The sequence below is a fragment of the Crotalus tigris genome, unplaced genomic scaffold (assembly GCF_016545835.1).
Source record: "Crotalus tigris isolate CLP2741 ecotype Arizona unplaced genomic scaffold, ASM1654583v1 scf7180000017568.12009008, whole genome shotgun sequence".
NCBI lineage: Eukaryota > Metazoa > Chordata > Lepidosauria > Squamata > Viperidae > Crotalus > Crotalus tigris.
In genome coordinates, this window is record NW_024096478.1 from 11,241,106 (window position 1) to 11,260,722 (window position 19,617).

The 19,617-nt window shown below is 33.7% G+C and overlaps 1 protein-coding gene across 2 annotated transcripts in view; it reads right to left on the reverse strand.

The window, feature by feature from the left end:
* Nucleotides 1-19,617, reverse strand: part of SATB2 (SATB homeobox 2) — a 132,271-nt gene that overhangs the window by 32,382 nt on the left and 80,272 nt on the right. Inside the window, exons 8-10 of one of the 2 annotated variants that reach the window (XM_039353460.1) lie at nucleotides 18,503-18,715; nucleotides 12,229-12,384; nucleotides 1,295-1,492 (exon numbers count right to left, since the gene is read on the reverse strand). In XM_039353460.1, the coding sequence (XP_039209394.1) occupies nucleotides 1,295-1,492; nucleotides 12,229-12,384; nucleotides 18,503-18,715 (567 nt within the window). The remainder of the gene's footprint in view (nucleotides 1-1,294; nucleotides 1,493-12,228; nucleotides 12,385-18,502; nucleotides 18,716-19,617) is intronic. The other variant, XM_039353468.1, reaches the window with a different exon arrangement.

Consider the following 19,617-nt stretch of genomic DNA (forward strand, 5'->3'; position numbering starts at 1 on the left):
CAAGGATAAGATTATTAACTCACTTAAAATGTTGCAGGATGTTTGAAATCAGGCATTTTATTTTTATTATTTTAAGATATTGTTATGCAAATAGTTATTAATAGCCTTGTGTATCATCTCCAAATAAGATAATGGAAAGTGTAAGATCATGCTTGACAGCTGTTATTCATGCTGCAGTACAATTACAGTCTAGATATCATGGTTACATCTATATTTCAATTTATTGTTGTAAATAGATGATAGATAGATAGATAGATAGATAGATAGATAGATAGATAGATAGATAGATAGATAGATGATAGATAGATAGATAGATATAAATAGATAGATAACAGAAACATGCATCTATATAGTCTTATGTACGTGTTGCTTAATGAATTTATTTAAGAATACTACTTACAAAATATTAGATTAGAAAAAGGATGGGAGACATATTTTATTGAACAATATATATTCAACCCTTTTAATGCATATGGACCAGTTACAATATTTAAAGTCAGTACATATTGATTAATGAAAGTATACCATTATATAAAAAAGATATCCTATGTCAAGGTTGTTGGAGAATGTCCAAGTTTCTACAAATTCATTCTAGATCCTTTTCTTCACATTTCATCAAACAATCAATCAATAAAAAGATATTCATTCAAGACTCTGTAACTGGCTAACAAATATCATTTTGCAAAAGTAACACAAGAAACCATGACAAAATGCAGAAATGTCACGCATTTAAAGAGATTTCCAAATGGACTAAATTATCCAGGTCAGCTACTAAACAAACTCTAGCTCTAAACATGGCTTCAACAAAATTGGAACCTACATACATTGAAGGCTGATAATTTTCCTCTGAACTAAAATTGTTATACAATTTTTAATAAGTGAAATTAAATATGGGATAAGGAAAGAGTTTCTCTGGTTTTAAAAATAGTTCTGATTTTATTATATTTTTATTGTTTTTAGGGTTCTTTCTCACATTATTCTAATAACTTAATTATTTCAAAATGTAGTGTGGAACATGATGCATCAGATAGAAAGTTAGACTAAAAACAGATAAATTCAAGCTTAGATCCAGGCTCAGCTATGAAAACCTATTGAATAATTTCAGGCCAATCACCTCCTTCAGTTCTATCTACATCATGTGATTAAACTGTATTTGTTGTTGAAGGGGAAAACTGAATAAAAGAATATTATGTTGGTTATCTTGAGCTCTCAGGTGACAGATGGAATAAAAATCAATTGAAATACATAAAATAGAGCAAAAAAAAAATTTAAATTGGATAACCAAAGCACTGACCTGTACAGGCTCAGGAGTAAGTTGGACAACATGCTGCATACGTTCGCTGTGATGATGCCGAGATTCTTCTTCATAGATGAGATCCCTCTCATGTTGAGGAAGATTCAGAAATCGCCGAATGGTGCACAGATTTTCCCAAAGTGTTCGATTTTCAGGGCTTGGGTTTTCTTTCCAACGCAACAGCTCACACAGCCAACCCTGCAAAGAAAGTAAATAAATAAATATATCAATACACATGCACTGTTAAGCAGTAATATAGTAGTTCAATAGCAATTCTGAGTGTTATTTAAAAACAGTTTTTTCCAGATTGTTTACTACAATGTAGGTAACTAATTTTAGTGTTCTGAGATGGGAGAAGGGGAAATTTAATCTCATATTTTTGCAGTAATTATGAAAGAAAAGATATATGCTAACATAACAGAATTTGGAACCAAGGTAGGAAGACTTTGAACAATGGGAGTGGGGGCAAAAACAAAAAGTATATCTCATTGCTAATTGCCAGGTGTCCAGTGCCACAGATATACCTTATTGTTAGGCTCTTTACATATTTTTTTTCTTCACATTCTCAATAATATCTTCTTTTAATATTATAGTATATTTATGGGCTGTCAACCTATGCCTTCCATGGTCCCTGTACTAAGTATATATACAGTATTCATAAACCTGAAACTCTGACAGATGAAGGCTCTCTATAGGGAAGAAAACTTCCCTTCAGCTTCAAACTTCCTCCAAGGCATCCTTCCAGCCTCACTTACCAAATCTCTTGCTTTTAAGTTCCCTCCCCATTCTGAAATATACAATAAATTGGGAGGATGTACCTATTATCATGCTTTGCCTAATGGTTCTAATACCCAGTCATGATATCCAGACCTGCTAAAACCTGGGATAAAAATAGCTTAAATTAATTAAAGAAATGTGACAAATTAGCAGGGCACAAGGGTGAAACACAGAATTCACCTAGCATTTTAGCAATAGCATAAAACAACATGGAACCCATGCAAGCAATACCTACAAATATTTTAAAATGTGATGTTGACTCATGGTATCAGTCACAGGATCACTACAGCCTGCAATTGATCTAGAACAGGGGTATCTAACTGCCAGCCCATGGGCCTGTTGCATCGTGCGGAGGCCATGCCACCCCAGCTTTGGCAATGTGAAAAAGTCACGATACGTCGTGACACGTCATGTGATGCAGCGGGTTTGACACCCGTGATCTAGAAAAAAGGCTAATAATGTAATAAAAGGAAGGAATATAAAGGTTGTTTATTTGATCAAAGTTAAAATATATATGTTGATATCTTTGATAACTCTTAATGGATATTTTGCTGACCAGGACTGAATGAGGAGACATCAAGGATTTGTTTATAGATAAGATCTGAGATATGGAAAGAAAGAGATCATTTGTTGTATTTTAAGAGAATGTGATAAGTTACTAAAAGTGTTTATACTTATTGTGATAAAGAGGGAAGCCACTTCTTTATATATTTCTTTTTCTTTAATATATCTTTATTTTTTCTTTAATATATCTTTATTTTTTCTTTAATGTATCTTTACTTTTTCTTTCTTTTCTATTTTACTTCTATTTTCTCTGTACTTTCTATTTCTTCTTTTAGTTTTTAAGTTTGTATTAGTTTTTTATATTTTTAATTGTAATGCTAACAACTGCATAATATCATGTGATTATTTGCCTAACTCTCCAGTGCATCTTCTGTCTTTATCTCCCTCCCCCCCCAAAAAAAAAGAAGAAAGAAAAGCAAGATTTGATTATCTCCGCTGCATCAGCCAAGACAGCCATACCAGCTGTTCTCATTGTGCAGCCTCTTCCTCACGGCCTACATGTTAATAACCTGATCATTCCATTTTCTCCTTCAACTGCCGGCTGCAGCACAGTGAGGAGACAAAAAGCCAGGCCCATCTGCAGCAGCTGTAGGCACTGAACTGTGAAGCCACGGGGGATTTATAAACTAATCTGTAACACAACACTGCCTTGTTTTTACAAGTGAGAGGCCACAGTTGTGCAGACCTGATCTTTTCTTGCAATAGCTAGGAGTGGTGGGAAATGAAAAGAAGATATCTAATCATTTACTTGGAATAAATATCTGCATTTACTATTCTACATGGTATGTGGCTAACCACAGAATCAGGTGATGGTTGACTCCCACATTCTCTTCTCCTCACACAAAATCCCATGTCTCTTTAATAATAAAGCAACAAGCAAACAGACTTTTAAAACTCTCAGCTCTAAAGTATTTTTTCAGGGGTCCTTCCATACAAAAGATTTTTTTTTTTTTAAATGTAAAATAGAACATGGAAGGGAGGAATACGTCTTCCTGCATTCTTTTTACTGATTCCCACTGAATACACACAAACTATTTGAACAAGTATGGCTTCAACACATTCCCTTGGAAAACTGAGGCCCCAGACTTGGTTTCAGTTTCTGCTTTTTTCGTATTTTTTCAAAGGCTAAGAAACACCCTACAATTGCTCCAAGTTTTGAGTGATCTTGATATCTTCTGGCCTGAGGTTGCTGTTGCCTTTTCAGAACGTTAAGCTTGAAAAGAGAGATGTGACAGATGACTTCTCTCCTCTTCCTTATGATCTTGGAATGTTTCATGCAACATTCAGCTGCATTTGATTGATATCTACTCCTATAATCTACACTCATTACCAGCACTTAGCTTGACACTACAGGTCTCATTATGGACGGTGTGCTCTCTGCCATTATACTTTAAGTAGCATCATTTTAATTTGCCTGGCACCTTGCAAGGTCCTGACCATGAAGCTATTAAGAAATGAACTAGACTGCCATGTGACCATGTGTGCAACACATGAGCAAACCAAATTAATTTCTGGCACAGGAAGTTAGCAGGCAAAGGACCCATCCTTAGGACACCAGAAAATGACTTGATTCCCCTGTGGAAATACGCTAATGGCATATTTAGCAAAGCTTAGGTCTGAAGGTAAAGCACATTCTTGTTATTTAGGGAAAGAGAAATCCAGTTTCCCCAGAAACTGTTTGCTTGACTGATCAGATTAAGGGATCTAGTCTTCTACAGCCTGGGCATGCATGTACACAGATCACAGCAGGACCCAAGAAATCTATGATATTTCATAGCCTCTGACATATTGCACCATGTATACCCAGCTGCTACAATAATTAGCTTATGAATGTATCAGCTGGTTCTGCAATTTTTATAAATGATAACTAACCTACAGAGCAGAAAGATTTTCATAAGCCTAATATTAGCAAGAAATTGCTTAAACCCTCTTAACTCTAAAATGTTATTGTGCTAAATGCCCTCTTCATGCTTGCAATTTTATACCACGGTAGTACTCCCTCCCTCCATATTTATTTGGCATCAACAATGGCAATTCATTTATATTAACTTCTTTCACAAAAAGCTATTATCTAGCTTCTTTTTCACAAGCTATTTGATATTTTTCTTCAACAAATCTACCTTTCATTTAAGCTCTCAATCTATTTATTCAAACAGTTTATCACTCACACATTCAGGATCATATATATTAACAAGCAAAAAGGTTTCAAGTACCATGAGAGGCTACTATTGAAAACATTGTATAATGGAACTACTAACCAAGACACACAATTCCGTACCAAGAAATTACTATCAAGAGGGAAGTTTAATGTGCACTGCAGTGTTTTTTTATTATTACTGAAATAATCTTACTGTGCTATCTGAGAAAGTTTTTCAGTATGTTGCAAAAAAAGTGTAAATGTCAAATAAAACAGTGACAGATGATGACAGTATTCTCTATTGAATAGCACCGTTGCTTCGTGCATGTTCGATGAGAACTCATGAATTATTAATAAATAAACTCCTTTTTATGTTTAAAAAACCTCAAGTAGTTGTGTGATTTATTCAGGGAGGTTATAGCAAAGGGAAACTGAAAATTCCAAAACTGACTTCTGTGTTAAAAACACTGAAACTAAATTTCACATAGATAAAAGTATTGACATAAGACTGATACAAAGGACTACCTGGCTAATATCCATCCTTTCCCCTCCCCCCCCCAGACCATATTATCTGTATTGGGAATAAAAGTAGGTTTAAAACAAGCTAGAAAATGAAACAGGTGGCTGAAAGAATAAAAATAAATAAAACCTGGTGTTTGTTCACTGTACCAGAATTTTTCAACAGTAAATAAAGGGAAGGGGTTACCCCATTCCTTTGCTAATGTAAGTTAAACTACTCCTGTCCAGGTTCAATCCCAGGTTTTTAATTTTAAAACTGTGCAGGAAATTGAGGATCAGAAATCTCTCTTTTATAATGAAAATAAGAGAGAATGCAGTGCAGACATTCTCTTCTACATATCCCTGAACACTGTCTCTTCAAAAATCCACTAATATGTTTAAGATAAAATCGGAATGCTTTCTAAAAATATTATGCCAAAGTGAAGATGTTATGGGACACTTATTTTATTGTTGCTTCTCACTTTATCCATTATAAATAAATGAATCCACTATTGGGAAAGCCTACCATCTGATTCAAAATAGCCAAAAGCCCAACTGTATGTAGAACTGAGTCTCACTGAGCTCAGTAGAATTTACTCATACACGAGTGTGTCTACAATGGCATGTTGATTCAAATCAGTAGCTATACAAAGATACTGCCATGGATGGAAAAAGGAGAATGTATCTTCTAAACTGAAATTTTAAAACTGAAATTTAAAAATCATTTTTAAAAATTTCAAGTCTGCTTTCTGATTAATTTTTGGTCTCTTTTTAATATATATTGATAAGTTAAATATTGAAGCTCTATTTTTAAATCAGTATTGCTTAAAATATCATGCTTATATTGTGGCCATAATACACTGATTAAGATAGGATGGAAAACTCATGGGAAGAAAAAGTTATCCATGTAATCAGAAAATACATTAGGTTGGGTATAGTAGTCCTAACATCTACCAAATTTAATCAGTTTTAATCTAATGTACTGTAATACACTGCCTTAAAGTATTGAGTTAATAATGCTAATACCAGATTATCTATTAAAATAAAATTAAGCAAATGGTAAAATCTGTTTCTGTAACTTATGGAAACATTTCAAGAAGTACATAAAGTACATCAAGCAAATAAAAGTTGTGTTGCCTATACAGTTACGAGATTGCAAAAAACTCAGTTTGTAATTTTTTGGGGACACAATTTTGTCAATAACCACAGTTTCTTGTATTTAAAAAATTAGGCAATTAGGCGTTTCTGTCATATTTTATAAGAACTGTGACTCCTAATCAAATGTATCTGACAGTAAAATATAGCATTCATTTGTTAATCTTCCAATTTTCCTACTTAATAAGCACAAGTACTTAAAACATGGTGGAATGGGAACCCCCTAGAGGTAAAGGAAAGCAGACGAGAAGAGAAATGAACATTATATGTCATATTTTTAACTATAAACTTTGTAATATTTAGGTCAGCATTAGTCATGAAAAACAAAAACCAAAATCTTTAAGTTTTTACTGAAAGAGCTCATATGTTTGGAAGCTTTGTAAAATACTCCATGCAAAGAGAATTTTATCACAAAAAATAATAGATATTTTTGTTAAACGCAAGCACTGAAATATAACCTTATTCATTCCGCTACAAATAAGTGCCTCTGGATGCTCATTTTCTGAGTATTAGAAATGATATGGTACTCCATGTATAACTTGTGTGTTCACACAGATTTATAGAGTCCAAAGAAACATCAGAGGATGTATTTACATAGTCCTTATCTAGTTTGCAATTCCATTATTAATTTATGGAAGATTTCCTATTGTAATTGTGACAAATACATGATGCAAAATAGATCTAGTTTTTCTGCTTCTTTTGTGGATTCTTCTTCTGTGACTCATTAGGTGTTTTTCCTTAATCTTTTTTGGCTGTGCACTATACCATGTCTTACTCAAGGGCAAAAACCAATATATTTTTATGTACAACTGGGGAAACACAATATATTGCAAAGATAGGGAACATGTTTTAGGACCAGTGCTTATGTTTTAATTTCTGAGAACAGACTGTGACCTCATACATAAAAGTTATGGGCAGTTCTCTGATATTAAGGTGTGGCCAGTCACAAATACTCATTTGCCCAATAGGATATTGGTGAGATTGTTCTCTGTCACTCTGTTTTAATTCCTTATCAGACTTTCAACCTCTGCAGTTTAACTTGATCTCTTTTTTTTCAAGGGAGGGGATGCATACAGCTTCAAATACTGCATTAGCCAGCCATCATTTTTATTTTCTAAGAATGTGCTACCCCATCCATGAGAACAGGTGGCATACAAAAAGTTGGAAGTAAATAAATAGTGTTGAGATGCTAAATTCTGCATGATGTTACAAGCTGGTAACTTCTTTTAAGGATCTTTATTTCTGTGAACACTAAGCAGGGCAGAATGTCGGGTGTATGCCAAGAAAAGCAACAGAAGCATATTATTCTTCAGTAGCACTATGTAAGACATAACAAAAATATATAGAGAAGCACAAGATGAAGCAAGTACTGTTGAGTACCATTGCTATGTTGGAAAAGTATTTCAATAAGTAGGGAGCATAAATGCTGTATTTGATATGGGCTTTTAACCTACGGATGCCTACTGTATTTTTTTTTTTTTAAGTAAGTTTTTCCAGAAATACCAGGTTGGTGTGTGCATCACTAAAAATTCAAAAACTGTTTGTCACATATAAAGAGACTGTTCTATAAAGCTTTTGATAGACTCAAAGCTTTTGTCACAAAGGGCTTAAAACAGTTTTTGATTAAGAGGAGTAATAGCAGATCAGACATCTGCAATACCTGTTATATACCAATACCAATAGAACCACAAACTACAACTTCCTTGAGAATACCAATTTATTTATATATTCATAATGTAAATTACAATTTTTGAGAATAATGAATTATTGCAAAAAAGAAGAAATTTAAACTTGGTATTGGAAAGCACACAGAGACTGGAATTCTCTAGGTTTTACTGTTGTAATTTCCAAGATACTAAGAAGCTGAAAGTGCTTCATTTTAAGCAGAAATTAATAGTAATCCATAATGATGCACTGCTGATCACTTGTATGGAAATATATATCTTGGGTATTTAATTGAGTGTCCTTTAGGAACAACTTGTTTAATTTGATGTTTATAATTTTTGAAGGATTTGAATGTTTCTGCATTGACAGGAACATTCCAGCAAATACGTGAGTAGGCAAATTAAGAGATTTTAGTGAGAATGATTTAAAATAACTCGACTCAAAATATATGTTAAAGGATATTTCCTCACCCACATCTTCAGTGCAGAAAAATGTCAGCATCTGTGAGAAAAATTATAATGTGTGATAGATGTCTTAAGAGATTGGGAATCTGCTATTAGTCAAATTAGCCACAGAAAATTATTTTCTAATAATTTAATAATTATTAATAATTTTGTACTCAAAGCAAAGGCTTCTAAAAGAAATGTTCACCCTGGAAATCTACAACAGCATGAAATTAGCCAAGTAGTAGTATGAACTTGTAACTCACTCACAGAGCTCTCCTTTTTACAAACCCAGTGTATCTCCATTAAAATAAAGCTCCTGTGAAGAAAGTGGAATGGATAAAAGAGTGGCTTGTAATACTGAATTCTGACATGCATGTTAATGGAATCTTGACAAGTATATCTGATTTCTATAAGTACAGTTTACAGTGATTACTTTTGAATTGCAATATGCTGAACTTCAATATTTGTGGAGATTTACTTGTTAGTTCTTCTAAACTACTCCTTTGAGTCTTTACTTGAACTATTTATTCTAATTAAAGATTTCTTTGACAAGAATTATCACATGATCATAGTAAAACTCAATAAATTAAATTTTGTTCACACAAAACTTAGCAAAAAGAACAAGGAAAGAAAAGTATAGTGTGTGCTTCCTTAAGAACATTTTGTACCCTTTTTCTTAACATGGGGAAGTAGGGAGAGAAGAGAGACCAAAAACAAAGCTAAAAACAAACATTTTGAATAATTATGCTTATAATATTGATAATGATACATATTACTATTTAAATTAACACATTTATCAATACCCAAAGTATATTTAAGCCATAGTTTCTACTTTCCATAATATACATTTATTTAAAAGGGCAGGGAACTAACTCTATAATTCTTCATGGCATGCTCCAAAATAAACACGCCCTTGTAGCCTCACACATATTTTTAGCAATCCCTTTGGACCCTTAAGGACTTCAAAGATGTAAAGAAAATCCTTGAGAACTAATTCACCTTCTTATAGTCTTCTTTATTTTTCTAAGATATTATTCAAAATTCCCGGCTCAAAGTTGTTATTAGAAATGTTGACCATATGGAAGAATTGAATGGAGTGTGCCTCTGTTTGTATATTCCTCTTTATGAGTAAATCATTGCAAAAAACCTTTCAATTTGCCAGATCAGAATTTTCTCCCAAAGAATTACCTTTTTCCTTATAAGTGAATCAGTAAAGGTGAATTCAATTGTTCTCCAGAAGCAAGTTGTTAATTCACACAACTTGAAACTCCCTTAATTTTTTAAACTGTTCAGCATGTTTCCTTTCTTTTAGTCCATCCTCATTTCAGTTCTAGAACTATCAAACCCTTTATGATTATTGTAACTAACTCCCCCTGAATGTGCCTGTTAGAGTACAACATCTGCCTATTCTGCCTATTCTACGAGTTGACAATTTTGAGTTCACACTTAATATCTCAAACTTAAGTGTGATCATTTATAGTTTTTAATGTAATTTGAAACAAACATTCAGGGTCCCTTTAATGTTTTGCTACCTATCTTTAACATCATTGCCAGAGAATATTATTTAGAATGAGCCTTTTCTTGGCTAGTCTTGGATGATGGTAATCTGATTACATTTGAATCTGGATCTAAAATCTCAGATTCTATAGAAACATTTTATGCAATATACAAGTTTAAATTGCCACTTACAGTTTTCTAAAGTAGAAATAGAAGTAACAATTTTCTAAATCACTAAACCTGTCATTTTTATACCACATTGTGTGAAATGATTGCTTGTACGAACAGCGGCCTATAAAAATGAGACTTCAAGTAGTCAGAAGTACTTTTTATGTAATGAATACCTGTGCTTTACTTTTCTGAATAAATTACTCAAGATACATGTCTGAAGAGTATAGTTAGTCAATTGATAGTGGTAATATCACTCTCTATTTGTGAGTTTCTCCAGAGGCATAGAGCTGCATACAGCTGAAAGCAAAGTATTATACTATATAAGTCATATATGATCTAGCAGTAGTATTATTTGAAGAGTTGGATCTCAATAATAACTTAATTAGAATGCATGTGGTAGCAAGATATTTTTAAACAGGTCTAAGTGGTGGTTTTTAATTTTCTAGAGATTCATACAAAGTCGGTCTATTGGAGATGTTTTTTAGGCTTTAAACTCTAGATAAGTAAATGGATCTTGACACCTAGGCTGTAAACATTAAAAGCATCAACAGTTCTCAAATTTTGCCCTAGCTTCCCCACAACTCAATATTATAAAATAAAGATACCATGGCAACCAAGAATAATTTAAAAACATATTCATAAATGAGCTTGATATGCAAACAGAAACTCCAAGCTCATAATATTAGATTTTGATGTTGTTATCGGAGCTGAATACATTTCCTATTCCTAACATAAACCAAACGTTGCAGTTACTGCAATATATCAAAAGAGTTAAAAGTATAAGAAAATCAGGGTTACTTGAGAGAACTGTGAAATGAAAAGCACATACTCAGATATACTTATGCAAGAAGTGTTTGCAGGGCACAACCACAGCAAATTTCATTTTCACACATTTGATAAATCTTGCTGCTCATTTTTTTAATCCTCTCTATTGATTCTACATGCTACAAAACTGCTTTCTTTTTCAGATCAAGAACAATTAAAATATTCTAGTTAAAGTGAATAACTCATGAGTGATTCCTCTGGAAATTCAGTATTCAAATTGGCACTAATTGAAGCAGTTCAGATACCCAAATTATTTTCAGTGACTTAAAACATTTCTATTTCAGGACTTTTCTGCATAAAATGACAGCAAGATTCCAGGCATTTTCTAGCCAAACCTCAAAAAGAGCCTGGTAATTCAGTTTGTGTTAAATAGTCCTTATTAAAAACTATCTTGTCTTAAGTGTATGTTTGTGTTTGTGTATGAAAAAAAAATGCAAAAAGAAGAGACCGAAAGGCACGTTTGCAAAATCAATTGTGCAGTTTTTATTTTACTGCACTTTTATCACATATGTCATTTATTACACAGTGGAAAACCGTTAAATGCACAGTAGTTGTGCCAAGTGGCATTATGCTTTTAACAGCTTTATTCGTTTAACAGTTCCAGCTCTCATTATATTTTGCCATGTGGTACGTGAGATTTTTATTCTTTTAACAGTGTATAAAAGGGATCCATGGCATTTTCCTTTTATGTATTTTATATTGCACTCATATTTTTTTTATTTTCTGTGAATATTAAGCCTTAGGCAAAACTAAAAACAAGGGGTGTATCAGGAAACAAGAAGTGTTAGAAGAAAAAGGAGATAAGAAAGGCTCGGATCCATTTTATAATCAAAGCAATACTATTAATGTGTAGGGTTACAATATTTCTGTTAAGATTAGTATGTGACTATTTTCACTTTGTATGTTTTATTATTGTTCCATTTTGTCTTTTTACTGAATGGGAAAAAACACTCAAAACAAAAAAAAATAGTGATTATAACTCTTTAACATAAAAAACCACTATCATTCAGAAGTCCTTATTTTATAGTTTTGGATTTTTTTAAAAAAAATTAGTCTATTTAAATCCACAGAAAGGAATTATTCTGGAGCAAAAGCACAAATAAGAAAAGATTGTATAGGTGTATTTTATCTGTAGAAGGGATGTATCCAATTTCATCCTCAAAGGTATTCCTGCTCTTAAAAGATAATCCCCTACTCACCTGACTTTTGTTGGCAGCTACTTTGGCGAACAAAGCCTGAGACACCTTGGCCCTTTTCATCTCCTGTTGGATCTCGTCATAAATGGCAGCTGTGATGTTGATGTTGGCTCCGTCCACCTTAATGGGGAGGTCTGTTGTCGGTGTTGAGGTTTTGGCCTACCAAGAGACCATGAAAATAATAATTAAAATAGTGCTGCTTTCAGCCCAGCCATCTGTGCAGAAATTATCAAAGGATTTCAGTCAGCTGATGCCAAACTGCATTAGCTACAGAGGGACACTTCCTGTCCATTATTCTAATCAGGTTAATTGTGATTGGAAATAATTGCAGGGCATTCCTGTAGGACATACAAAGCATGTGTATGCACTCTCACTCTCTTTTTCTACAAACATACACATGGTATTCTTCAATTGCTCTGACTTTCAGCACACACAAAAATATATACTAGGAAATTAAAAGGTTATGTAGTAGATGAAGTAATGTTTAAACAGTTATTTTATTCAACTTGTCCTCAAATACAACATATTATGTATATGAATATTTCAGTGTTTGCTCCCTCCCCCTCCTCCCCCCAAAAATCATACCTTGGAGCAGTGTTTCTCAACCTTGACAATTTTAAGGCATGTGGACTTCAACTCCCAGAATTCCACAGCCAGCAATGCTGGCTGTGGAATTCTGGGAGTTGAAGTCCACATGCCTTAAAATTGTCAAGGTTGAGAAACACTGCCTTGGAGGAAGGGCCAATTCTTCCAGGAAAAATGAGTAAATGCATAGAGGTCTCTAAATAATAAATTATTACTCAATTTAATGTACTCCCACAAGTCTCTTTCATCCTTTATTAAAATTATACGTATGTCATTTGAGTATGTATGGTCTCCCATCATTATGCTGGCTAGACAGTCACCTAATTTCACCTAGGAAATCAGTGGGTATGAAAAAAAAGATTAATAACTCTATGCCTGCCAGTGTGCTTGATATGCTGCCATTGACTTCATAAACCCACATTGCAGCTGGGTACATTCCATTATACTCCTTTTAAATAAATGATTTCCTATCAATTTCTGTGACAATTGAAGGACACTAATGAGATAATATTTCCTTCACAGATAAATGTACTAAAAGAACTGAGATGGAATTTTGCTGCACAAAAATCTAGAAATCTACTACACATTACAATGGCTACTAATTTCACTAAAGTCAAATCAGTTATTGCAAGAACTAATAAATTATGCTGAACAACCGTTTCAATCAAGCAATAGTTTAAAGAAACATGTAGAATACACAGTAATAACCAAGGATTCTACTTAAGCTAGGCTAGAAGACCTCCAAGGTCCCTTCCAGCTCTGTTAAGCAAGGTTTTAGCAAACTGAACTACATGTTAAAGCAAAAAGTATAGTTAGAAAAGGATTGGAAGAAATAATAGCACTTCCTCCATGCTGTTTCATTAGAACAGCATATAAAGTAAGATTTTATATTGATTGAAAGTTTAACAGGGTTATATACTTTATCATCTTTAACAAAAAAAGAGATGTCTTAATAAGGTATTATTAAAAGGAAGTGTGGGATTTTGTCTTGTATTTGAGAACCAGGTTTATGGCTCATTTGTTCTGTATTTGATAAACACAGATTTAAAACTTGCTGTAATATAAATGTCTCAGGTATATATTTTTTTAAAAAAGGATTAGAACCATTTTGGAATATGTTTGCCTGTATTCTGTGGTCAATTTGGAGAAGCCTGCTCTGAATTATTCCATCATGATTTGTGGCCTGAAGAAGCAGAATATTCTTTATCATGGCATTGAAATTATAAAATTAAAGGGAAGTTTGCCTGGTTCCAGTTTCATTAGCTTGTCATCATGCAATATAAAAAAAATATTTTCACCCAATTTTATGATTATAAATTGCATTATTAACGGGGCTTGAAAATTCACTTTTTTCTAGTGTGTTAACAAGGTTGTTTACAGTTGCTGCTTTGTAATTTTATAATTATTACATTTATTTTTTCAAATAGACAAAATGGAGCAAACACGAAAGAATGGAGTACATAAATATACTTTGCTAAAATCTGTTTTTTTAAAATATCCCTTAACTTTTAACAAAGAACAAATTAAACAGCAGAAGCCCACATTTAAATATTGTCATATTCATCTCAAAACATTTGGACTCTTTTTTTTTCCTGGTCAGTTTGGCATTGATTACCTACTACCAAATACACATTCCAAAACAGAACTTGATCAGTTTGAAAGCTACAAATGGAGAATTATAATTTTTAAAAAGCAATGTAATAGGGAAGAAAATGGACATTTACTATATTTCTTGATACTCTGAGATTATCTACTATACTGCAAAATTGTATCACAGATTGGTATCTATGGAAACAGTATTTTTTATATAGGATTAACTTTGGCACCAGGAAAAAAAATGTCTTTCGTTTCAAATATGTTTTCTCCTGTCTGCCTATCTTGGCTATTTCTTAAAGCATTCTTCTAGCATTAAATTATTCTTCTCAGTACTATGATTTAAGCAAAAAAAACCCCACCATATATGCATTGTAAAAAAAAAAGTTAATATATGGAAATTTTCCCTGCTTCCGCAGGAGGAGGTAGCTTATACCATTGCTGATTTTGTTTTTTTTCTAAAAGAAATCTATTCGTTCTCTAGGTAATTTCCTCACTTCTCTAACTTGGATATGATTCACAGCCGTTGTCCAAATGAACTGGCATAAATCTTATAGTTATCTTTTTGGATTCTTACCAGGGTGACCAAATGAGTTTTCATTTACAGGCATCTTATGTTTTCCATAGGGAGGCCAACCAAATATCAAATATTACAAGGCTCCCAGAGTTATTGTTAGCTGCCCAGAGGCCCTTATAAATTCTTTCAATCAATCAACATTTGTTATCTTTCCAACACAAAGAAAAGCCCCTTTTAAGTTACATTTTACCTTTGCTGTTCATTTTGTCCCTCTTCTATTTTTAGTAATGTTATACTTTTCTCTGTTAAATATTGTAACTTTTAGCTGTATCCTGCTCTAGAAATTATTAGCCTAAGGCTCAGGCATAAAAAAGAGGAGATCAATCATCATCACCATCATAATCTATAGTAACGGTTTGTGATTATAATCAAATGTTCTTAAAGACAGAAAAGAACACCGATACCTGGAGAATAAGTGCATGGAGTGAAGCAAAACAGACATAAATGCCAACTTTTCACATATTGCATATGTTCAGTTCCACCACCCTCCTTCTCTGTTTTGATAACCTCCCAAATTCTAAATAAACATATAGTCATCTCTAGCAACATCACCAAAAATTAGTATAAGAATGTCCTCAATAAAATGAGAGTGAGAGTTGTGCCTGAACTCATTTTTCCTACTGAATTTATCATTCAATTTTTTGTCCGACTCCTATCTCTTCTCCACTTTAAAAATGAATAGAAAACTATGTATTAGATAAAACGTATCCCAATACATAATGTGAATGAGAAGTTTGTGCATTGTTTAGGTAAAACATACTTGAAAAAACATGTAAAATGCATACAAAATGTGTATATTTAGAGAAATATGTAGAAACATTTGTACATATTTAATCTTTTAAATTTTAATCTTTTTACAATATTATACATAAAGTAAATGGTAGTACAACTATATAATGATATAAAATACAATGTGCTGTACTTTGAAAAAAGTCTATTTTGTTTAAAAAAACTATATAGTGTGGGAAAAATAGCAAAGATAAAAAGAAAAAAATATTTATACAAAATTATACTATGCCAAATTACTAAGGGGAGATAAAGAAAAAATCCTTAGAAAACAAAACCCTTTTAAAAACAAATGAAATAAACAAAACTAGAAACTCAAAAAAGTGCATATGTTAAAAAAAGATAATAGAAAAAGAATGGAATGAAATGGCATGGCATGGCATAGCATGGCATGGAATAGATTAAAATAGAATAGAATAGGTCCAGCCATTAACATCACTTAGCTTTTTCCAACTTCAGCAATATGATCCAATTTTAAAAAAATTATGATTTTTTCAAATTTGCTAAAGAGTAAAATGTTATAGGTTTGCTAATCCAAAGACTGATCCCCTGTCTTCAAGCATTTATTTATGCTCTGTAAGCCATTTCATACCAGCTGAATGCTTCCTGTCTTCTCTATTTTAGAATAGATTAGAGCTGGAAGAGATCTTAGAGGTCTTCTAGTCCAGCCCCCTGCTCAAGCAGGAGAACCTACATTATTTCAGACAAGTGACTGCCTAGTCTCTTCTTAAAAACCTCCAGCGATGGAGTGCCCACAAATTCTGAAGACAAGCTGTTCCACTGATTAATTGTCCTCATTGTTAGGAAGTTTCTCCTTAATTCCAGGTTGTTTTTTTCTTTGGTCAGTTTCCAACCATTGTTTCTTGTCTTGCCCTCTGGTGCTTTGGAGAATAGTTTGACACCCTCTTCTTTGTGGCAGTCCCTCAAATACTGGAATACTGCTATCATGTCACCCCTGTTTCTTCTTTTCTTTAGGACAGTGGTTCTCAACCTTTTTAATGTCGTAAGTCGAGGACTACTCAACCGGTCGTAAATCGAGGACTGCTCAACTGGTGCAGCACCGTTTGCAGAATGGGACTTTTGGCGAGCTCAGCAGGGCAGAGACAGCCTGGACAATTCCTATTGGCTTTTGAAAGCCAATAGAATTAGACTCTATTCAAGAGAGTCTATTCTATTGGCTTTCAAAAGCCAATAGAATAAAAGGGAGTAGCACAGCTAAGGAAAAGGGGGAAAAAATGGCAGACTGCGTTGTTTGGCGACCCCCGTGAAATGGTCATTCGACCCCAAATGGGGTCCCGACCCACAGGTTGAGAACCACTGTATTAGGATAACCAAACCCAAGTCCTTCATATGTTTTTTAGTTGCTCTTCTCTGAACTTTTTCCAAGGTCTTAAGATCTTTTTTGTAATATGGTGACCAAAATTGGTTGCAGTATTCCAGGTGTGGTCTTACTAGGATTTTATAAAGCGGTACTAATACTTTGTGTGATCTTGATTCTATGCCTCTGTTTATACAACCCAGGATTGTATTAGTTTTTTTGGCTGTGCTGCACACTGCTGGCTCATAGTCAAGTGATTGTCCACTAAGACTCCAAGGTCCCTCTCACAGTTACTGTTTTTGAGCCAGGTCTCGCCCAATCTGTAGTTGTACCTTTCATTTTTCCTGCCTAAATGTAAAACTTTGCTTTTCTCCACATTAACATTTATTTTGTTGGATAGGGCCCATTGTTCAAGCTTGTCAAGGTCTTTTTCGATCCTGAGCTTATCTTCTGCAGTGTTGGCTATTCCTGCCAGTTTAGTGTCATCTGCAAATTTGAATATAATAGATTTTGAGTCTAAAGTTTGATTCCGACATTAATTTTCAGTGGCTCCTTTTTCCAGCAACAATTGTGGTAGGAAACACAACACTAACCATCATATCATGCCCTCTGCTAGTAGAGATTCTGGTTCATACTTTTGGCAATAACTATTAGCAGCTTAATCTAACCACACTCAACAGGCACATGTGCCTTGCTGGACAAGTTCACTTAAACATTCATGACTCAAGACTATCTGGAAGGCTGAAGATCAGCACTTACACTTCGAATTGTATCCCAAAACCAACTACAGACCTCTAAAATATGTTTAATGAAATCCCTTAAACACATGTCCAAGTACTTATTTTGAAAGGTTTTATTCTATTAGTTAGTTGCAATCAACCTAAAAAAAACTCTTCTTAATTGTATTTCAGCACTTCTGAATGCAACCTGGAGGTCAACTTGCCAACCAGAAGCTGAGGTGCTGAATCAACTGAAAAAAACCATATGATAAAATTAAAGGTACAACCCTGAACTAAAATTATGAAAACGTTCAGGCACACATTGAGAATGACATGCACATTGGTCCTGAAAGGAAATAACATGCCTAGCTCTGACCAGGGTACATCATTGATTTGAGGAGATTCAGATCACAACCAAAGTATATAACCTTCCCTGTAGGTATTTGAATTCTTTCATGTATTTAATTGAATGTTCGTTCTTTATATTTGCAGCATTAATTTTTAAAAATAGCATATCGGTTTCACCCCAGAAGTGTTGCTAAAAGACCATGTAATTTAAAACTAAAAATTTAAGATTTTCTTTTCTAATTAATATCAGCCCGGGAAAAACCTAACCAGCCATCTTATAAGATGCCTGACTTTAGGTTTTCTGTATGAGGGGACAACACTGAAAGCAATTACAATAGGGTTGAACCTTACCTGGGGGGTTCTGGAGGAACTTGGACTGCTGGCAGCTGAAGACACCATGCTCACATTGGGGTTCATACTCCTCTCTCTCTCATCCTGATATATACGATCTCGCTCTGTCTCAGGTAGGTTGAGGAAATTCTGCATTGCCCTCAGATTTACCAGGAGGGATTGGGAAGCTGTTCTAGGGTCTTCTTCTTTACGCAGTATCTCTGATAGCAATCCCTGGTTCAAAAAATTAAAAAAAAAGTCCAAGTCTTTTTAAAAAATATGTTAGTTATAATTGGCCAGGTTGCAGAGCTGAGACTCTTCATCAGATGTCAAAGCATATGGAATGTTTTCTAGAAACAAACTTTGTTTTCTAGAGACCATGGCTGATTTTAGAGCAATTGTATTTAAATTCTACTTTTCACTTAAGGACAACCCAAATACAAATGCGCCAAAGAGGCAAGTGGGTAGTAAGACACCACTATAACACTACAATTATAGCCAGGTGCCTAAAAACTATTAGCACTCTCGCTTTTTCTGCTTGAGGTTGCAAACATTTGGCAGTTCTATTCAACTTCAGGAATCTGCCAAGTTTGGTAAATTTAGTTCAGACATTTAAACAGCTCAGGAGACTTATGAAGAAAAATGTTTGGCAAGGTTTGGATGTTACAGTTCATTCACGGCAAACTGTCAATTCTTTCTAATGGGGAAAATGCTGCAAATATGAGAAATTCTTTAGATAATTCATCTTTAAAATTAATTTGGAAATTGCTTGCTGTCTCATTTAAAAAGTCAGGAGGTGGCAATGGTCAGATTCATCAAATACATCTCGATTGTTTGGGTCTTTTACATGAAAGAAGTCAGCAGTTCAATTGTACTATAGCCTGCATAAAGCCTTAGAAACCAAGCAAAGTCATGGAATATAAAAAGTTATGGAGCACATAGGACATAAATGTTACTGATTACTCTGACACCAATTTTAGCAAAGCAAAGACTTTAACAGAATCTCTAATCATTTGCTGTACTTTTGTGTTCCTTTGTCCTAGAGAACTTCAAGTAAAAATTCCTTCTTATAGCAGAAATCATAATTAGAAAATAACTCCTAATTGTGCTGCAAATAAATGGTACAAATGCCACCT